Raw genomic sequence first — 16,725 nt, forward strand, 5'->3', positions numbered from 1 at the left:
ACATGGAGCAATTGTAGGTTTTGTTTTGTCTGAAATCATAAAGAAATGAAGGATTTTCTAGGTCATAAGTAATTACCTATAGAGATTGGGTAGAATGTTGCATATGAATGATGTAGGTATTGTTTGTCTTTCTAACTGAGGAGTATTTAAAGAATTTTAAAAAAGCAGCATTATATTTAGAGTAACGAGCTTGCAACTTGAGCAAAAATGAGATAGTTCTCCAGTAACTGTTTTCTTATGTGCAAAAGATCAGCAGTTTTCCTAATTAAAAACTAATTCTACATATGGTATTTATATTATTTTATTAGTTACCATTGAAAAATAAGTCTGCAGTTAACCTGTGCTAGTCTCAGTTTTTTTTGTTATGAATCCAGGCAGATAAGAATTGGTGTATAATGAATAGCAAATTATGTTGAATGACATTGCAAAAGTCAGAGAATAACACCACTGTAAAATCTTTCTTTAAAAAAGAAGGCAGTTTAGAGCAGTACAGAGCCAATATATGGCCTGTTTATGTGAACATTTCCTTTGCTGAGTTTAGGAAGCTGTAAATATCAAGGAATAAGTGCAGAGTAAGTTCTGAGTAATTCACTTCTCCAGTGACACAATGCTGATGAGATGCTGAATGTTTTATTATGTGAATGATTTCACTTGCAGTTACAGGAATTATTCAAGTCATCAAAATAATGGAGAGAATATATTGTGCCATTTTGAGGTGACTGATGGCTTTGTCTTCTTGCACTATTTTATTTCAGAATGTTATGCATCTATATGATTTTATTTCTGAAAATCAGTGTGTATTGATCAGGCAAATGAAGATACAGGCACTTTGTTCTCCTGATATAATGATTTCACAATTTTAGAATTCTTTTGTAGGTTTTGTTTGCTTGTTTGTTTGCTGGCATTTTGCACTTAAGAATTCAGTTGTGGCAAAGGACCGCTGTGTAGTAGTTAGAATTTGTCCAGATGCAGTTTTTGTGCCTGAGCAAGTGGAGTTGTTCAGCTTGTGAAAGTCAGTGAGATTCTGCACCAGCGGGAACCCGATCATATTAATGAGACCTTTACTATCGAGGCATTATTTTGTATCAAAATCGAGATTTCTGCAGAGTTTACTCTGCAATCTGCATTGCTCCTTTCCAAGTTTCCTGCTGCAATTCAAAGGAGGAGACGTCTTTGCTCTACATGGCATTCTTCAATAGATCCTTTCTTGTTCTTTAAAAACAGGAGGTTGTTAAATAATCTATCAATAAACTGTCAAGAAGTCAAAGTTTCCATATCTGTTTCTGCCTGAAATCCTCAGAACTTGCCACATTTTAGTTGTCAAGAAACCTCCAAAGCAGAGTGTGAGCAGTTGAGCCTGAACCCACGGCTCAGGATGGGCTGTGCTGGTTTGAATTATGCAGGAGGAGCATGTTCCTGCAAGGGAGTCAATATGTTTTGTGCTTCACTGGAGAGGTTATTAGATTGATGGAGTTTATTTGGGAATGATGGCATTTGGCTTAGAAATAAATGAAGCAAGAAGCATCTATTTAGTTATTGATGATAATTTATTGCTATTGGTCAGAAAAGTGTTGATTTTATCAGAGGGTTTGTTGTTTGTTCAGGGTTCTGAAAGCAGAAATGGAATTTACACTTCAGGACCTGAAATACTGAAGTGTGAAGGAGAATGAGCAATGAATTGGCTGTAGGAAAGATTGTAAACTGAGAGAACTTTATGGTGTCTTGTGGGTTACAGAATTCAAATTTTGAATATCTAGTGGTTTGCTTTTGTCTATGAACACAACTGTTTTGGGACAAACATATTTCTGGTTTTGCCTCTTTAGTGACTGTATTTGTTTAATATTGTAAAGTTGAAAATGATTAATTTATCTGCTGATCGTGTTTTCACTTTTCATGTTCATTCTTTTCTTTGCTCTTATGCTTAGTGGTGCTGTTTTGCAACTTCTAGAAAATGGTTTGTAGGTTAAACGATCCATATCAATTTTAATACACATTATTTTAATCAGTCTTTTAACTCTGAGATTTCCTTTCTAATAGCAGTAGGCAACATTAAACATTCCTGCTATGAGACCTATTGGCTTCATCTTTTGTTATTTATCTTGCTGATGTTAGGAAGTATTCTCTAATCCCCAGCCCTCTGTTCCTAGGTAACAGTCCAAGCTGTGCCAGCAGGAGTGGTCCTGCCAGGCCAGGCCCATGTGGGTTGGTGTTATTCTCTGTGATCCATATGGCCAGGGTAGGGACTGTCCCCAGAGAGGTGTTAACACTCAACAACCCAACCTCCTCCTCCTCCTGGGACAATTGCTGCATGGCTCCTGCTGCCTGCCCATGTGTGAATCTTGATTAATTTTTCATTTTTAATGAAGTTTGATCATGTTTATTATTTCACATGATTGACTGCCTGGTACTACTTCCATGTAATTGATAAAGCCCATATTTCTTCATCTGTCTTTTATTTCTTCAGGGCAAACTTGTGAAATTGTGTGATGTGGTTAATATTAGATTTATTGGTCCCCACAGATGTATAAATTATCTTTTTTTTTTTCTCTCTCTCTACAGGAAGTTCTACAGACTCTGACCAAGTTTTGTTTCCCCTTCTATGTGGACAGGTATTGTTAGCTTTTCAAACTTTACAAGAAAATAAGCTTGTCAATAAAACCCTTGTAGAAAATAAAAGCCATACCATTCATAGTGTTCTGTCTGTGTGACTGGGACTTAAAGCACCTGAGTGCAAATTATAGTCTCAGAATCACTTTTTCCTGGGGTTTTTATGGGCACCATGAAACAAAAAGAAATTTTAAAAGTTGGAGTTGTTTGGTGGGAGTACTCTGAGGGCATTTTTTTCACTTCTGCACAATGCTTGGATGGAAAATGCTTGGGTAGGAATTCTCCAGTATGCATATTAATATCAAAGCTTTGTTTGCTTGTGCATTTTATTTCTTAATTGCCAAAATTTGGGTGAGACAATCAATGAAATGCTTTACATTTGAAGGCCTCTTGATGTTGCTGGAATGCTGCTGTTTTACTTGACAGCTACTTAAGGTGACTTCTGATTTTGGGGGAGAAATTGTAAAGTGAATGTGAGAAGATATAAGAATATTTACTTCCTGTAATTTAGGAAACTGTAAAACTTTTTTAGTTTTGCCTTTACTGTGAGTTATTCTTGATGGTTTCATGAAAAGAACAATTGAAATTTTGAAAGACTGCACCAGTGCTCATCTCATCTCTGAGCATCACTTAATTGGTCAGAATGACTTGTCTTCATCAGCTGAGACACAGAATGGTTTGGGTTGAGGGAATTGACCTTTACTGTGATTAAACTGCTGCAAGTCTTTTTCTCATTTTAGAATTTGGAATCCCTGTTTTACTGCTCATCCTTTTCATTTCCTAAGGGGTGGAAGCAGGGAAATACTCATACATTTTTCTCATTTCTAGTTCCTACTAGAAACAGTTATGCTTTCTGTATGTAGATTTATTGTACCTAGGGGTTTTGTTTGTTTTGTTGTTTTTGGTTTTCCTCAGCAATATAACATTTTGAAAGATAGAGCACTGAAAACCCATATGGGGTGCAAATGAGAACATAATGAAAAGTGATTCCCATTTCTGGATCCACTTGTTTGTCTGAATATCACAGACTGTCACTGAAAGACTGCAGCCAGCCAGTTGGAATGAAAAGGAGACATTGTCACCCAGAACACACCTAATAATTTCAGATGGACAGTGGACTCCCACCCTGCAGGAGGCAGAGCACACCCAGGCTAAGGCTGTGGCAGCTGCAGGAGATGCTTGTGCTCCTTCTCCTGTGGGTGTGAAAGAGGCAGGGGTGGCACTGGAGATTCTGCTCTCAGGCACAGACCCTCCATTCTTTTTGCCCTGATTCTGTTCCTGAGTTTGGCACTGCCCAGAGCCCCAGGGGCTGGCTGGCCATTCCTGTGGCCCAGAGTTTGCTGCTGTTGTGTGGAATGAGGCAGAGGCTCTGCTCCAGCTGCAGGAGTGCAGAGCTGCTCCCTGCTCCTGCTGCCTGCCAGGGTGCTGTTGGGCAGCTGTGGGTGCTGGGGGGGTTTATGGAAATCATTCCTCTCCCCTCCAGCCCTAACTTCTGTCTGCCCCCTTAGAGATGGGATTTGTGCTGCCTCCATCCTGTGAGGTTCTAAACAGACCTTCTGCCCATTTGGAAGCAGAGCTGTGAATCCAAAGGGTTGATAGTAAAATCTTAGGAAGAACACTTTCTGTGTGGGGAAGTTTATCCTTCCCTGTGAAAAACTGGCCCCGAACTTGAGCAGGACCTGCCAGCAAGGTTTGCTTTCTCCAGGTCACATGAATGCAGGACTCTCTGGGTTTGCTCTGGAGGAACTCACCAGCTTGTCTGGGTTGTTTAATAAACAAGCTTCTTCCTGCTGCTAATGAAACGTGGTTTTTCCCCCTGTTCCATAATTTTAATTGTCAGTTCTGATGCTATTTCTCACACACGCTCTGCTCTCAACCTTGTTAAAATTAAGCATATAATCCCCTTTTAAAACACCATACTAAAATCACCATAGTAACATTACATCCAAGCTTTACAGATAAAACACACCACCAGTGAGGGATTTTTGGGTATCCCCAGCAGCTCAGTGTGGTTTATGGAAGTAGTTGCTCTGCTGACATTTAGATTTCAGAAGGATGATAGTACTCACACTGGCTAATTCTCAGACTGTTGGAATGCTTTAAATATCTGTCTTTTTGTTCATCTTCATCACAGCATGTTTTCTCTTCCCTGTTTGGAATCCACTGAAGGATTCTTCTTTCTAAGCTGGACAGTGACATCTTTCCCATTTGGATCCAGCTTTTATTTCTGCAAGTCTGTTTTTCTTTTGTTTCCTCTAGGCACTGAGTGTGTACTCTCCCACAAAAATTGCTTTTTTGCATGTGGCATCATAGAAGAGAGTATTTTAAGGCCTGTGGCTGTTACTTAAATGGCTTTGAGTTTACCAGGGTATTTGTTGCAGTTGGTAGGCGTGACTTGTAAAGCTACATGTCAGTGCAAGTCAGATTTCTCAGTTCTCAGAAAACCTAAAAAAACCCTAGAACATGACCTGAAATAAGTCTTAATTTCCTATAATTAGAAGTATTTGGGTTATATGAGAGAACATGGGGTTGGTTGCTGGTTGATAATCAGAACCATTTTCTTTTAAAGATAAACTCATTATTAGTATCCTCCCACACTTAAAAAATGGGAAAAATAAACCACAGACCCCCCACTCCTCCCTCATCAAGCATTTTTAAGCTTCTGGAGGGTGCATACTTTGTAGTTAATTTTTCAAAAAAGCTCTGCTGAAAGAGGAAATGTTATAGGTTCAATGACTTGGATGTGATACTTGACACAGAGTTAGCTCAGCAGTAATTTTTCTCTCCTGCTCTCTGTTTCCAGCCATGCCATTAACCAAGTTGGGCAGAACTTCACCTTTGTGCTCACAGACATTGACAGCAAGCAGAGGTTTGGGTTCTGTCGCTTGTCCTCGGGGGCCAAGAGCTGCTTCTGTATCTTGAGGTAGGTCTGTGCCTTGGCTTCTGCCTGGCTGCAGGAGCAGTGTGTGGCTTTGCAGTTACACTGCAATTACCACTTCCAGCTGGTCAGAATTATTCCCCTATCTGCTCCTCAAAGTCACTGTTCTGCTGCACGAGTGGTGCAGAATCCCTTGCACTTGGAGTTCCTCTGTAGATAACTGGGTTTGTTTGTAGTCAACGTTCTGGAGTTAACAACGTGGAAAAAAAGTCTCTTTGCAGTAATTTGATATGACATAGCATGATGGCAGCTGTTATCTTTAGCTGTCACAACTGATCTTGTTAAGACATTTTGTGGACATTTGTACATGCAAGTTTTATTAACAAAACATCTGTTGGTAACTGAGAGGATGTCACTGATGCTCTCCACAGCCCCACAGTTTGTGTGTGTGAGCCTTCCTCTGTCCTGTCGAGGGTTTTGTGAAATGGGCCAAGAGGCTCTATCAGAGCAGTTTTTCATAACCTCCCAAAGCCATGTCCAGAAATGATGCCAGTAAAATCAATTTTGATGTTTGCCAATATTTTAGTTCCATGAAGAACTTCCATGGATTGAAGATTTTCATGTGGCAGATGGTCTGTCTTGTTTTAAACACAGTTAAGAATTGCCTGTCTTCTACTTTCTGCTTTTTGTGTGTTCATGAGGAATTGGAAGTTGAGGAACAGCAGCCCAGGTAAAGCCAGCACAGAAGTGACTGAGGACAGCCAGGGAGGTGACAGCACAGCTGGGGCTGGAGCCTCCCAAATGAGGACACTGCTCTGTGAGCAGCTGGACACATCTGGCAGGGCCATCCCTGGCTGGATTTGCACAGGACACAACCAGGGTGAGGACAGAGGAACACAGGAAATTCTCTTTGTCCCATGTGGGGCACCTGAGAGTGGAGCCCTGCTGTGCCTGGATGTGCCCCTCTGAGCATTCCAGGGGGACATTTCAAAATACAATGCAAAATACACCTCTCCTTGCAGGGAGCTGCACACAGCAATGCCATGGAAGGAGAGCTTAATATTTGGAGAATTGTGAGATCTACCCAAACTGCTAATTAATTGAGTGGGAGGCAGAGTGACAGGTGTTTGCTCAGTATCTTCTTCCATTCTGCCTGTGCTGTAGCAGACATTTCAGCTATTATTAGCTCTGGCAGTCCAGCAGCAGGGACTGGATCCTGCAGGCAGGAAGGTGTTTCCCAGCTCTTCCCACAGAGCTGCTCCCCTGTGCAGTTGGGTGCTGCTTCCCTCAGTCTCATGTGGGCAGTGACTGCTTACAGAGGGTAACTTTGCCTGATCAATGGCAAATTAAAGGAGAAACACGGTTTTAAAAAGAAAATCAGAATGAGGAATAGTCTGGGTCCCTTCTTGATCCCTCCTGGGTAAGAGTTCTTTGCTGTCAGCTCCCTTATGCTGAGTGAGTGCCAAGAAGACACGGAGGAGTTCTGTTGTAGTTAAATGCCTTCTGCTTCAACTCAGAACCAAAAAAACCCAACCCCAGTGGAAGAATTGGGACTCTTCACTTCCTTCCTGTTGCTTCTTCTGTGCACTGATGAGAAAAAGAAAGCTCATCATTAATGCAAGTTCATGCAAGTTTTAGAGGATAATAAAGAGTGTAAATCAGCAATACATGAAGTCACTTCCTCTATTCCCAGGACTGCAGCTCCCATTATTGATGTGAATCTTCTCAGTGTCCTTTATGTACTAAAGGATGGTGCATGGTAAATGGCGGGGGGAACATGCTGGGAAATGTGAGAACGATAAGTAAAAGCAAATGGGGATGAAAAGAACATTTGTTTAATTGTTTTTAAATTACAGATTGGATGGCAGCGAGCTTCAAGTATTCCTTGCTATGCTCAGCAACAGTATAAGAACTAAGTGATGGTGTTTATTACTAGAGATGATATTCACAGGGTTGGCAGGGATTTTATGGGTCTGGCCATGGTAAAATGGTTTGGAGGTGGAAAATCATCACATGTTTAGATTAGTTATTAAAGAGAAACAGCAGAAAAAAGAAATTCTTTTCACTCAGTGCTTGAAAAAATTTCTGCAATGTCCTGGAAGCAAAGTACTCTGGGGCCAGAAGTCAGGGTCTGGATTTGAGCATTGAAGTGACCCAGAGGCTTTTCCTGTGGATGCAGAGCCCAGCAAGGCGCCTCTTGGAGTTCAGTAGCAGCAGGGTTATCCTGTGGCCAGCAGAGAGGCAATTCCATTTGGCAGGGAACTGCTTGGACTGGTTTAACAAATCCTGCTTGGAAACCTGCTTTTGAGGTAGTTACCGCAGCGCTTTTCCTGCTGTAGTGGCTCACGCACATTGATGAACTTTCTGATAACTTTGAAACCTGCTTTTCGGGGTGCTCTGTGGTGTTTTCAATGTAGAGCCACTGTATTCAGTGTGGAACCTGCCTCTCTTCTCGGGGTTCCCCTTCCCGGCCCGCTTCTGTCGCTCCCTGGCTCGGCTCGGGTGACCCTGAGCGGCTGCGCTGCGGCGGCGGCGCCAGCAGAGGGCGCGCGGGGGCGCAGGTACGGCCAGGTGAGGAACGGAGCGGAGGGGTTGGGGTGAGCCCAGGTGAGGAACGGAGCCCGAGGGTTTGGGGTGAGGAACGGACCCCGAGGGTTTGGGGTGAGGAACGGAGCCCGAGGGTTTGGGGTGAGCCCAGGTGAGGAACGGACCCCGAGGGTTTGGGATGAGCCCAGGTGAGGAACGGAGTCCGAGGGTTTGGGGTGAGGAACGGACCCCGCAGGGTTTGGGGTGAGCCCAGGTGAGGAACGGAGCCCGAGGGTTTGGGGTGATTCCAGGTGAGGAACGGAGCCCGAGGGTTTGGGGTGATTCCAGGTGAGGAACGGAGCCCGAGGGTTTGGGGTGAGCCCAGGTGAGGAACGGAGCCCGAGGGTTTGGGATGAGGAACGGACCCCGGAGGGTTTGGGGTGAGGAACGGACCCCGAGGGTTTGGGATGAGCCCAGGTGAGGAACGGAGCCCGAGGGTTTGGGGTGAGGAACGGACCCCGGAGGGTTTGGGGTGAGGAACGGACCCCGAGGGTTTGGGATGAGCCCAGGTGAGGAACGGACCCCGAGGGTTTGGGGTGAGCCCAGGTGAGGAACGGAGCCCGAGGGTTTGGGGTGATTCCAGGTGAATCCTAGACCCCAGAAGGTTTGGGGTCTGAGCTCAGGTGAGTTCTCATGGCACACACCCACGTCTCCCAGGAAAACTGGAATTCCAGACTACTGTTTTCAATGAAATATGGTACAAAACTTAGAATGTGTTTTTGAATGATTTTCTTTACAGTCGAGTAAGAGCTGATGTCCAGTCATCAAATTCTGTGTTCTAATTTGGGAATTTCACACCCAAATGTTTTTTCTTACTAAGACTTTATTTAAGAATTTCAGGATTTTGGCTGCAATGGGATAAATCCTAATAGCTATACATTAAGAGGCTGAATTTTTATTGTTTCTCTCTAATTTCACATCAGATTTCACATGGACTTTTGAGGGAGAACGGTGTAGATGGTTCTGGATTAAGTGAAGAGCTCTGGTCTTTTATTTAAAAAGAAAACAAAAGAAAACCCAAGTTTGTGTAATTTTGCTTTGGTTCACAAACTTTCTGGGCAAAGTTACTGGTTTGCAAAGGTCCCATGTTTGCAATGTGATTTCAGCTTTACTGAATTTGAAGTTTCTGTTGGGTTATTCAGGTTTCATACACAAACTGAAATCGTTCTTTTGAAGTGAAATGCAGAAACATTTGTGTGGAAATCCCTCTCGGCCAAAATAGCTGAGCTCTGCACCACTCTTTTTCTAAGATAAAAAGAAATGAATCCATAATAGTTTGTGACAGATGGCAGAAAATGTAACTAACTGAATGTGATTCTGTATGGAGTTATTTGAGGTTTTTGGTGTGATTTTTTGTGAGTTCCTCTCCTCCCCCCTTTCCTTCCCTTTGATTGCAGTCTTTGTCCATTTATTCTTAGGACAGAATAAGATTTCTGAGCAGGGGCCTCTCTTGTGGTGCAAAGTGAGAATTGTTTTTAATTGAGCAGAAACATGTGGAAGGATCAGGAATATCTCAAGGGATTACAGAAAAATTCCAAATTTGTACTACTTACAGCTTGTGTTTAGAGCAGGGTCTGCTGGGAATAAATGTTAGTTAGTGTGACCTGTGACCTTAAAAACTGTTGACATGGATTTCAGCCAGAAACTGGCCACAGAACTCCTTTGTTAGGCTCATTCATAGCTCCTTGAAAACTCCAGTCAGTGAAAGTTGCCAGCTCGAATCTAAGGAAAGCAGAGCCCTTTTTTTTCCTTTTTTTTTTTCTTTTTTTCTTTTTTCCTTTCTTTCTTTCTTTTTTTTTTTTTTTTTCCTTCCCATGCTTTGGAAACAGTGGCCGCCCCTTAACCAGCAAGACTTCTTTAATAGGGCTGCAGGGCCGGGCCCTGATTGGAACTGACAGCTTCCTGGCCCGGGCGTGCCAACTGGCAGGGCCCTGAGCCATGGACAGACAGACAGACAGACAGACAGACAGCGCCGGGGGCTGCCCTGCCCTGCCCTGCCCTGCCCAGAGCCGCGGGCAGCGCCACAGCCCCAGGGACCTGCTGGGGACAGCCCAACCCCGGGGACCTGCTGGGGACAGTGCAGCCCCAGGGACCTGCTGGGGACAGCCCAACCCCGGGGACCTGCTGGGGACAGTGCAGCCCCAGGGACCTGCTGGGGACAGTGCAGCCCCGGGGACCTGCTGGGGACAGCCCAACCCCGGGGACCTGCTGGGGACAGCCCAACCCCGGGGACCTGCTGGGGACAGCCCAACCCCGGGGACCTGCTGGGGACAGTGCAGCCCTGCAGCCCCAGGGACCTGCTCGGGACAGTGCAGCCCTGCAGCCCCAGGGACCTGCTGGGGACAGCCCAACCCCAGGGACCTGCTGGGGACAGCCCAACCCCGGGGACCTGCTGGGGACAGTGCAGCCCCGGGGACCTGCTGGCGACAGTGCAGCCCCAGGGACCTGCTGGGGACAGTGCAGCCCCGGGGACCTGCTGGGGACAGCCCAACCCCGGGGACCTGCTGGCGACAGTGCAGCCCTGCAGCCCCAGGGACCTGCTGGGGACAGTGCAGCCCTGCAGCCCTAGCAGGCCCTGCTGGGGGAGAGGGCTCAGCCCACAGCCCTGCTGGGGAGGGATAAAACCCAGCCCCACAGCCCTGCCAGTGCCTACTCCAGGGGAGGAGATGGGGTGTTTGTGATGGGGCTTGTTTTGTAGTAATCGTCCTGTTGTTTTCTAGAATTTTCCCTTTTCATTGATTTGGCCAAAATCAATGTTTTACTTCCGTATCTGTATGATTCTTTGAAGCCTGGCAGAAGATGTTTGGTAATGGCTGGAAATGCTTGGAACACTTTTTGGACAGTCTGTTTGGTCCTTGAGGTGTATCGACCCTGGAATCCCTGTTCTACTTAAAATGCTTGAGAGATGAAAGCAAATGGCAAACTGCTTCTGTTAGACATGGCAAAGGCCACAAAATACATGTATAAATCATGGGCAATTGGATCTCTGATTCAAAACTGCTACAGAATTGTATCTAATGAAAATGTTGCTGTTGAGTCTCTGATGCCTTCATAGATTTTTTTCATTATTATTTTTTTATCAGTGGCTTCAGCACTTGCATTCTGTCAGTGAGAGCTGGAGAGCAGAGATTGCTCAGTTCCTTTGCACGGGCCTTTCAGAGAGCAGAGGAGAGGGCAGGCAGGACTCGGAGCTGCAGCCTGACCTTCTTTCACAGAAATTGGAGTTTCTTACAAGCTGGAACTGCAGCAAAGCAGGGCAACTTTCAGTGCTGGGTGACAGGAAATTGAGCTGAAGTGGCTCAGAAAATGTGCGAACGCCCCGAGGGCGTGTGCAGGGCCAGAGGGGCTCCGGGTGCTGCAGGCATTCTGCCTTAACTTGACATGTTTATAAAACAGTTTACATCTCAAAAGTTTAGGGTTTTTACCCCTGTTGATTCGCTCAAACAGACACTGGCTCTTATTTTCAGTTGCTTGTCAGAATATATATGGAGAAGTGATGAACCTAGTGAAGAGGGAGCTTGACATCAATTAAATTTAGCTATCTGCTTTGTGTTTCTTCTTCCTGATACACTGTCTCCAGTATAGCTTTTCCAAACTTCCTGTGGTTTTCCATTATTGTCCTTACAAGTTTTACAAGATAGAGATGAGCTGTTTGAAACTGCTGTTCCAGGAAAAGAAGAATAGAATTTTGTATTACATCTGCATATTTGTTGTCCTCCATTTTCATCTCTGCCATTAACCATTTTGTAAAGACTTCTTCCAGAAAACCTGTAAGGCCTAGTATCTTCTCTTGCTCAAGTATCTTTAAATAAGATAATGGTAATTTAAATAAGCTAATAATGCCTTATGGCTGGAGTAGGGGATTTGAAGTCTTTGCTGAAGAAGCGTTGCTCTGTGTGATCAGCTGGTCATGACGGTTGAACCAGAAGCTCCCTTCTGTTTCTATAATTTTTTTCTCTTACTGTCCACTAGAAACAGAAATTATTTATGTCCATTTATGAAGTTTTATCTGTAGGCATGGCTGGCTGCACTCAGATGCTGAGTTCATAAGAGGTTATTTGGTGATATTAGGAAGATGTTTTTTCCCACTGAACATCTAGATAAACCAGACTGCTCATTGGTAGGAGCAGCCATAAGCTGTACAAAAAACATTATATGACCTGGGAAGTATTGATATTGGAAATGAATATTAAAGACAGGTTTTCAATAGTCAAAGGGTTGCAAAGAATGCCCATACAGTGCTTGGCATTGGAGTTAAGATGCTGATTTTGTGTTTTACTATGCATGTTCATATCCACATCATTATTCTTAGTTGAAAGTTGAGCAGTTGTCCTTTACCACCGGTGCTCATTTATTTCTTTCCATGTTGATTCTGGTAGAGGCCGAGCTGTGCATTGCATTAACGTTGTGGTGGGATGAAGTTATCCCACTTGTGGGTTGGTAGCAGCCAGAAGTACAGGGAGTTGTTTACAGGGAGCCCATGGATTCTGCCTTTCTGTGGAAGCATTCAAGCAGCAAGGCCTGCACAGTCTGTTTGGCACAGTAGCTGCTCTCAGCTGGCCCCGTGCCCTCCTGCTGTTCGGCAGGGCAGAGGATGTGCCAGCTCCCGCCTTGTGCGGAGCAGAGCCTGCCTGCAAATCTGCTTGTGGTTAGCCCGGGGCCTTTTGGCAGCACTCTGCAGCCCATTGATTTAGCTGCAATGCTTTTTCCTTAATATTTTCCATCTGGCCAACAATGACCTGTAACGACAGACACAAAACAGAGTTTGAATTATGAGCAGCGTAATTGTGCAAATGCTTCCAAGTCTCACTCTAGAACCTGCAGCGATGGGTGCTGCAGCCAGGGGCTCCTTCCACAGTGCTGCTGCAGAGGAGAAGCCTTGGGGCTCTGTGTTTCCAGCCCTGTGCCACAGAAATGTGGCTCCAGTTAAACTGGGAGTGTGTTCCATTCTGGCCTCTCCTTGCTGTCTGTTGGTCCTGAGCTGGGGGTGCAGCTCCCACAGGCTCAGCTTCCTCACACTGCACACACTGCCAGGGCCAAACCCTGCCCTGGGGCCCTGGGCTGGGGGAGAGAGGGACCCTGGAGCAGGGCTGGGGCAGGGCTGGGGCAGACAGGGCGAGAACTGAGTATGGAAATGCTCCAGAACATGCAGCAAACAGGTTTGGGGCCTTGCACTGTCAGGGATGTTCTGAGCTCCCACCTGCAGCCATAAAATATCAATGAGAAGGATCACAACAAAAATGCCAAGTGTTAGTAATGTACCACTACTGGTGGAATTGGATAAAGCTGATAGTACTTCATGCAGTCCAGCTGCTTCACTGGTCTTGCCTTCTGACCAGAAACCAATTTTACTTAATTAATTAGGCCTTCATGTCACGCCTTCTTTCGTTGCTGAACAACTGTAACAGAAGTAATTAAATCATGTCACTTTTTATTACCTTTGGCCCTGGCTGACTGGCTTGGAAACTTCATCTCAGAGCTAATACAAGCTGAATTAGTGCATCACCTTGGGGAAAACCCCCTCCCTGGCATCAAAAAGCAGGGAGGAAGTAGTTAAAGTACAAGATGGATAGATCCTCTCTTCCACAAATGGATCACTTTTGGGTTGCTGTCTGAAGGCTTACAAATGCATCTGTCAGGAGCAGGAGCATCCTGTCCCTGCTGACAGATGTGTACAACATTCCCAAAGAGATTACATGGCAACTTCCTCCTTCAAAACTGGAGCTGTGGCAGAGCCCTCGGGTTATGCAGAGGTAATTGGAGACGCTGGGGCTGATCCAGAGGTGGAACTGCCGAGAGGAGCTGCTTGAGTAACTTGTGCCTGTTGTTCAACAGGAACCCTGATCCAGGCACTGTAATCATGGGAGAGAGGCTTTGTGTGCCTTCCTAGAGGCAGAGTTCCCTGAGCTATGCAGGGAGCCCAAATAAAACCCCTCATTTGTAACCCTGGCTGTTTATGGACATGCTTGATAAGGGACAGATCTTCCTCCACACTGAGCATTACCTGCACTAACTCCTCAGTGTGTTTTACAATTTATTATTGTTTGAATATTCAGAGAAAATGATTGTGGGCAGTTTCCTGGTTTAATCATTTGCTTAAGCTGATGGTTAGACAAGAAGTCTCATAAATAAAAATTAGACTTGCTGGCCAGGAAACGGGCCAGAAGGACTTTTCTGTTAATTTATGTCATACATTTTCAGGGATTCTGTGGATAGGTTCATCAGTGGTATTTCTGCAGGTGAAGATCAAGTGCCATAATTTTATGTGTTTATTTTTACATCTGAATATTTGCTGTGAATCCTAAACCATCGTACAGGGTGCTCATAAACAACCTGCACTCAAATATCAGACTCAGACTTGATATTTGTAGCCTTCCTTTTGACATCTTGCTCTGCAAGTGCTTGTTTGCTGTAAGTAAGGTGATTTTTACATGCCTAGCCCAGTTCCTTGCGTTCTCAAATTATCAGTTGCAAGTACCACAGCGCCGACATAATCATGAATTTTTCACTTGGCTCTTTCAGCTCTGCTTGTGGTTTAACTTTTATGACTTCCTACCAACTTTGCTTATTATTAGGAGCTGTGTGTGCTCCCTCTGAGTATGTGAATATTTCTTCCCTGTGATGAAGCTCCCTCCCTGTGAAGGGAACTGTAAAACCTCTTGCTTCACTTAACTTTGTTTCTTGCCAGTATGGAACACGAGTGGCTTGGGGAGTGCAGAAGAGAGGTGCATGTAATTGATTTCTGCTCTGTTAATGAAATGCCCTCATTGCTACCCCAATGTCCTCTGTACTGATTTGCCACAGTGCAAGGATCACTGTTGTGTCTCAGAACTCACACACAGGTATCACAGGTACACACCTGATGCTCAGCTTTGGCTGTTCAATATGTGGCAAATCCCTTTAGCAGCCGAGCACAGCTGGCTGCTGTGCAGTGGGGCTCTTGAACAGAGGTGTGTAAAAGTCTTCTGGATGAGGCAAAGTGATGCAGAGTCCCCAGGCAGGTGCAAAGAAGAGATGCTTTATTGCTAAAACCAGGCCTTTTCAAGCAGCTAGGCCTTTATCAATTGCATAGTTTTAAATCATAACAAACATAATTCAACCAATCACCAAACACCACGATATGAACACGTAATGGGTACAGAACTTATCTGCCTCTAATTCAGCTGAGTCACTTTCCCATAGCCCTCTTCTACCTAGCCAAAGTAGCAGGCCTGAGCCATGGTTTTACCAGGGTGACAAGGCCCTTCCTTTGTAAGGTGTTACCTATGTGCAACATTTTTCTTGCCTTCAGGAACTGATCTGCATTACAGATGGTGCCACCAGCTCTGTCCCAGAGTGGCTTTGGAACTCGCTGCACGTGCCAGAGCACGGGGCTTGGTGACTGGGAGGGAGCACTTTTGATTTATAATAAAAAGTTCATAATGCTACTGAAATTTCAGCTGAAACTTAGTACTAGAGGGCATAGCTTGACAAGCACATATGATTGGAGTCAGTAATGAAAAGGAGCTGTTTCTCTGGTCAAGGAAAAAGGGTTAATTTGCATTGGGATGAAAAGGCTGTTCAGGATCTACTATTTCAACCTGTGATAGACTTAACAGCAGGCTTTGATCCCCAAATGAAATGTGATGGATTTCAACTGATGCCAGATGTCTCAAACCTAGTGGGATCTCTGATTGTCTGCCACATCTAGAATTCTCTCTTCCAGCACTTTCATGTATGCTTTTAAACGTGGTTTGAGGAGAGAGATTCCTTGACAAGCTAAGCCTTTGGAATCCTCTCTCTGTATTGTCACTTTGGTGGGGATCTTGAGGCTCTCATGCTGTCTAGTGCATCCTGCTTTTTAAAATCAAGCTTCGTGTACTAAACTGCTCTAACTCCTTCACAACCAATTTTTTAAAGTCCAGATAATTTAGAGGCAGTATAATTGTAATTCTTCTCAGTTTAAGGTTGTTCTTTACCCTCTCCATATTTGTTATTTAGAGCATTTTATTCTGGCTGAGTAGAGCCATTGGTCAGTGTGTTCCTGTTGGTGATGAAGGGAACATAACTGTTGTTTTTGTGCTCCAAGGGTGTCTTGTTGCATTTCATATATCTCACTATGAAGTGCCAAGCCCTTCAGCATGCCCATCTCCTCACCCCGTGGGCTTTCTGGGACACCCTCTGCCCACAGGTTTAAAGAAAGCATACAGACATAATTGTCAGGGTGTGCTGTAAATGCAAACAAATGTTTCTCTTATATACCTTTATTTCCTGTCACTTCTTCAGTCCTTTGCTCTCAAACATGCTTGAAGGGTCTGTGTTGGTCTTAAAGTAAGCAAAGTAAGCACTTGCTGTTGGCAGTTATTTCTTGAGATGCTCCATAAGATGAGATCCAGTTTTGTGGGGTTTAGTACTTCTAAAATATGTACATGAGTCATGCTTGAGCTGCATAACTTTGAACTGAATCATGGGATGATCACTCATGGGTAATAATCAAGGGAAGTTTGTGACAAAATTGGGAGAAATGCAGGAAGAAAAGACATCCTGTGGGAGCAAGGAGAGGCAGGGGTGCAGCTGGCTTTGTGCGCTGGCAGGGGCACTCACAGTGGGGCAGGAAACCTGAACAAACAAATAAACAAATCAGTGAAAAGCTGATGTTCAAAGGAGGCTGTTGG

At 44.6% G+C, this 16,725-nt stretch overlaps 1 protein-coding gene across 2 annotated transcripts in view; it reads left to right on the forward strand.

The window, feature by feature from the left end:
• The window catches only part of DENND1A (DENN domain containing 1A), a 148,705-nt gene that overhangs the window by 42,264 nt on the left and 89,716 nt on the right, over window positions 1–16,725 (forward strand). For both annotated transcript variants that reach the window (XM_054283892.1, XM_054283893.1), the window contains exons 4-5: window positions 2,560–2,609; window positions 5,411–5,530. In XM_054283892.1, the coding sequence (XP_054139867.1) occupies window positions 2,560–2,609; window positions 5,411–5,530 (170 nt within the window). The remainder of the gene's footprint in view (window positions 1–2,559; window positions 2,610–5,410; window positions 5,531–16,725) is intronic.

This window comes from Melozone crissalis, unplaced genomic scaffold (genome assembly GCF_028551555.1).
Source record: "Melozone crissalis strain CALT ecotype California unplaced genomic scaffold, PUWL_Pcris_2 ptg000041l_1, whole genome shotgun sequence".
NCBI lineage: Eukaryota > Metazoa > Chordata > Aves > Passeriformes > Passerellidae > Melozone > Melozone crissalis.